This window comes from Cicer arietinum, chromosome 2 (genome assembly GCF_000331145.2).
Source record: "Cicer arietinum cultivar CDC Frontier isolate Library 1 chromosome 2, Cicar.CDCFrontier_v2.0, whole genome shotgun sequence".
NCBI classification, from domain to species: Eukaryota; Viridiplantae; Streptophyta; class Magnoliopsida; order Fabales; family Fabaceae; genus Cicer; species Cicer arietinum.
In genome coordinates, this window is record NC_021161.2 from 10,357,695 (window position 1) to 10,360,938 (window position 3,244).

Here is a 3,244-nt window from a genome sequence, read left to right on the forward strand (position 1 = left end):
TTTTATTAAATTATTTTTATTAGATATTGATATATTATTAATATGATAAATATATAGTAAAAATACTTTATTATAATTATGAATAAATTATTTTAATTCGAATGAAACATAAAAAGAAAATGAATTAACAATTTTTTTTATAGAATCCATGAATATCAACTTTTGACCAAAGTTATTTTTATTATGAAGACTAGAGAGTAACTCTTTAAACAACATTATTTTTTTGGGAAAAGAACCGACATTATAATAATTTATTGATAACAATTGCAAGTATATACTGGTTGGATACTCTATCCTTTTATTTTCCCACTTTTCATTTCTTTCTATAAATACATCAATTCTTTAACTCCATTCCATATCTGTCATACCACTCAAAGCCATAAAAACCCAACCAACTCTTTTGAAATAACACATTCGAAAATGGAGTTTCAAGGTTCAATTTTAATCAAGGCTATCTTGGTGCTGCAATGTTTTTCTATTCTATGTGCTTCACAGTCACAAGATTTTGACTTCTTCTACTTCGTTCAACAGGTAATATATCATCATAATTTTTAGTTAAGAGACTCCTATTCTATATTTTAAAAAATCTACACATGTTTTTAAAAATGTTTTGTCAAATTCATTTATAATCTATACATATATGTTTTGTTGTTGTTGTAAAGAATATACATTAAATAATAATTTGAGATTTTGAATATGTAGTGGCCAGGATCATATTGTGACTCAAAAAAGGCTTGTTGCTACCCAACAACAGGGAAGCCTGATGCAGATTTTGGAATTCATGGTTTATGGCCTAATTACAAGGATGGTACATACCCATCTAACTGTGATCCTAGTAAACCATTTGATGAATCTCAGGTATTTCATTTTGCATCAGTTCAATTTTTCATATCACATTGTAATTTGCAAAGTTTTAAATTTTTTTATTTTTAATTTTTTTAAAATTTTTTTTTATGTTTACATTTTATTATTTTAGAAAAAATGGCAGCCGAGAACGAAATAATCCTTTATTAATAAATTAATACTTTTCCATGCGATCAAATCATAGACTTTCATAACACCAATATCTCTGAATAATTGACATGCCTAAATATTTAATCATTAAAAATGAAGATTTAATCACTACTTTGCTATTAAAAAAATTATAAATGAATTTTTATTAAACACACCAACATACAAGTGAATTTATTTTTTTAATGGTTATAAATAAGTGAACTAGCAAAGCACGTTTTGTAACCACAAAAAGACCATTTAATCTTATTTACAAGTCATTATAAAAAGGTGTTTGTCTTTATCTTCCATCATCCAAAAACAAACATTTTCTGAATACCGTTCAAGTTTTGCTAGAATAATAGGACATCCGTTCAACTTTATGCTAAACTTTTAATTAAATATCGTGACATAACTTGTACGTAGAGGATACATTAAAAAGAAATTGTTTTTTAATCACAAATTAGAATCTAAAAAGCAAAAAAGAAAATATCAAATAAAGTATTTCATTCAATCTTTTTTATAACAAAAATTTATATATTTGAGGTAGAATGTAGACCGGTTACATTAATTTTTGTCAATTAAATGTTCCATGTAAAAATTATCTGAATGAGTAATTTATTTGTATGACTATTAACTTAATATTAAATTGGCTTCTCATATGATTGACAGATTTCTGGTCTGACCAGCTCTTTGCAAAAGAATTGGCCCACATTAGCATGCCCAAGTGGCGATGGAATTACATTTTGGACCCATGAATGGGAGAAACATGGTACTTGTTCAGAATCAGTTCTTAATCAACATGACTACTTTGAAACAACTCTCAACTTGAAACAAAAAGCCAACCTTCTCAAAGCTCTTACAAGTGCAGGTAAATATCCATTATTTTTATTCTAATTTTTTTTAAATTTATAAAAATGACCAAATTTTAAATAAAAAATAAAAAATGACCCAACTTGATCAAATGACTAACAACATGAATTGTGTGTCAGGAATAAATGCTGATGGAGGATCCTACAGTTTGAGCAACATTAAAACGGCTATACAAGATGGAGTTGGATTTGCTCCATTTATTGAATGCAATAGGGATTCATCTGGTAATAGTCAGCTATACCAAGTTTATTTGTGTGTCGACAATTCTGGATCAGACTTCATTGATTGCCCTGTCTTCCCCCATGGAAAGTGTGGACCTGAAATTGAGTTCCCAACTTTTTAAGTTTGACTCTAAACACAAATAATATTTATCTTAATGAAATTTGTTTAGTTGTAATCCTTGTCACGTATCTAAGAATGGTGATAATTGAATATGAATATTTATTAAAAGTTTATGTATATAATCTTGGTCCACAATATTGTATTCTTTTTGTCCAAATTGTGTTAAGCATGCACTTGTTCCCATATTCTCTATAAATTCAATTATAAGTAAAAACACATATTATGGTTTTAAAATAACACCATTCCCATGTCAAAATCAATTAACACATTTAAAATTAATTTTGTTCTAATAATACAACCAAACATACACTTAATGGTTGAATTCTTTCTAATTATTTAAAATTAATTATCTTGAGCTAATTAGTAACACTAGAGCATTGTAAATAATAAGCTAAAGGCTTAAAAATTTATGTTAAAGGTTGAAACATGATCCATTTCGGACACCATCGTATACTAATCTAGTATCTAACTGCATAACACAATACCTACATGTAGAAAATTAACACTCAAAATTAAATTAATTAAATTTTTATTGATAGACGCGGTTAACCACTGATTGTACTTTATTAACTAACTATGTGGAAATCATTAACTACATAATAAAAAATATACACGATACTACAATAGACAAATTTTAAGGATTTTTACTGTAAAAATTGAACTGACACATTGAAATCTGGTGTTCTTTGTTAATCAATTTTTTGCACACCATTAGAATTTAGTTTACCCAATTAATTGAAGTTTTTACTCAAAATTAAACTTGGTAATAAAAAATGATTAAATTTTTTTCAAATGATCATAATGTTATGGACTTATTATATCAAGTTAAAATATTGTAAATAAAAAAATTATAGTTAAATGTGATATGTAAGTGCATACAATTAAAGATAAGAGATAGTAAGATCACACATGCAAAATATATTGGTTCTCTCAACTTAAGATTTTCACTATGTGTTTCAGAATAAGAAAGCTCTCCTTCACGTATTTTCTCTTGATATAACCTTGACCAATTAAAACTTTCACCTTACAATCCAGAAAG

At 26.7% G+C, this 3,244-nt stretch overlaps 1 protein-coding gene across 1 annotated transcript; it reads left to right on the forward strand.

Annotated features, from left to right (window-relative positions):
- Positions 1-336: 336 nt before the first annotated feature.
- Positions 337-2,332, forward strand: LOC101498891 (ribonuclease 1-like). Its single transcript, XM_004490009.4, has 4 exons — positions 337-531; positions 703-858; positions 1,663-1,861; positions 1,983-2,332. The coding sequence occupies exons 1-4, from the start codon at positions 421-423 to the stop codon at positions 2,204-2,206; spliced, it is 690 nt and encodes a 229-aa protein (XP_004490066.1). The 5' UTR covers positions 337-420; the 3' UTR covers positions 2,207-2,332.
- Positions 2,333-3,244: the final 912 nt, after the last annotated feature.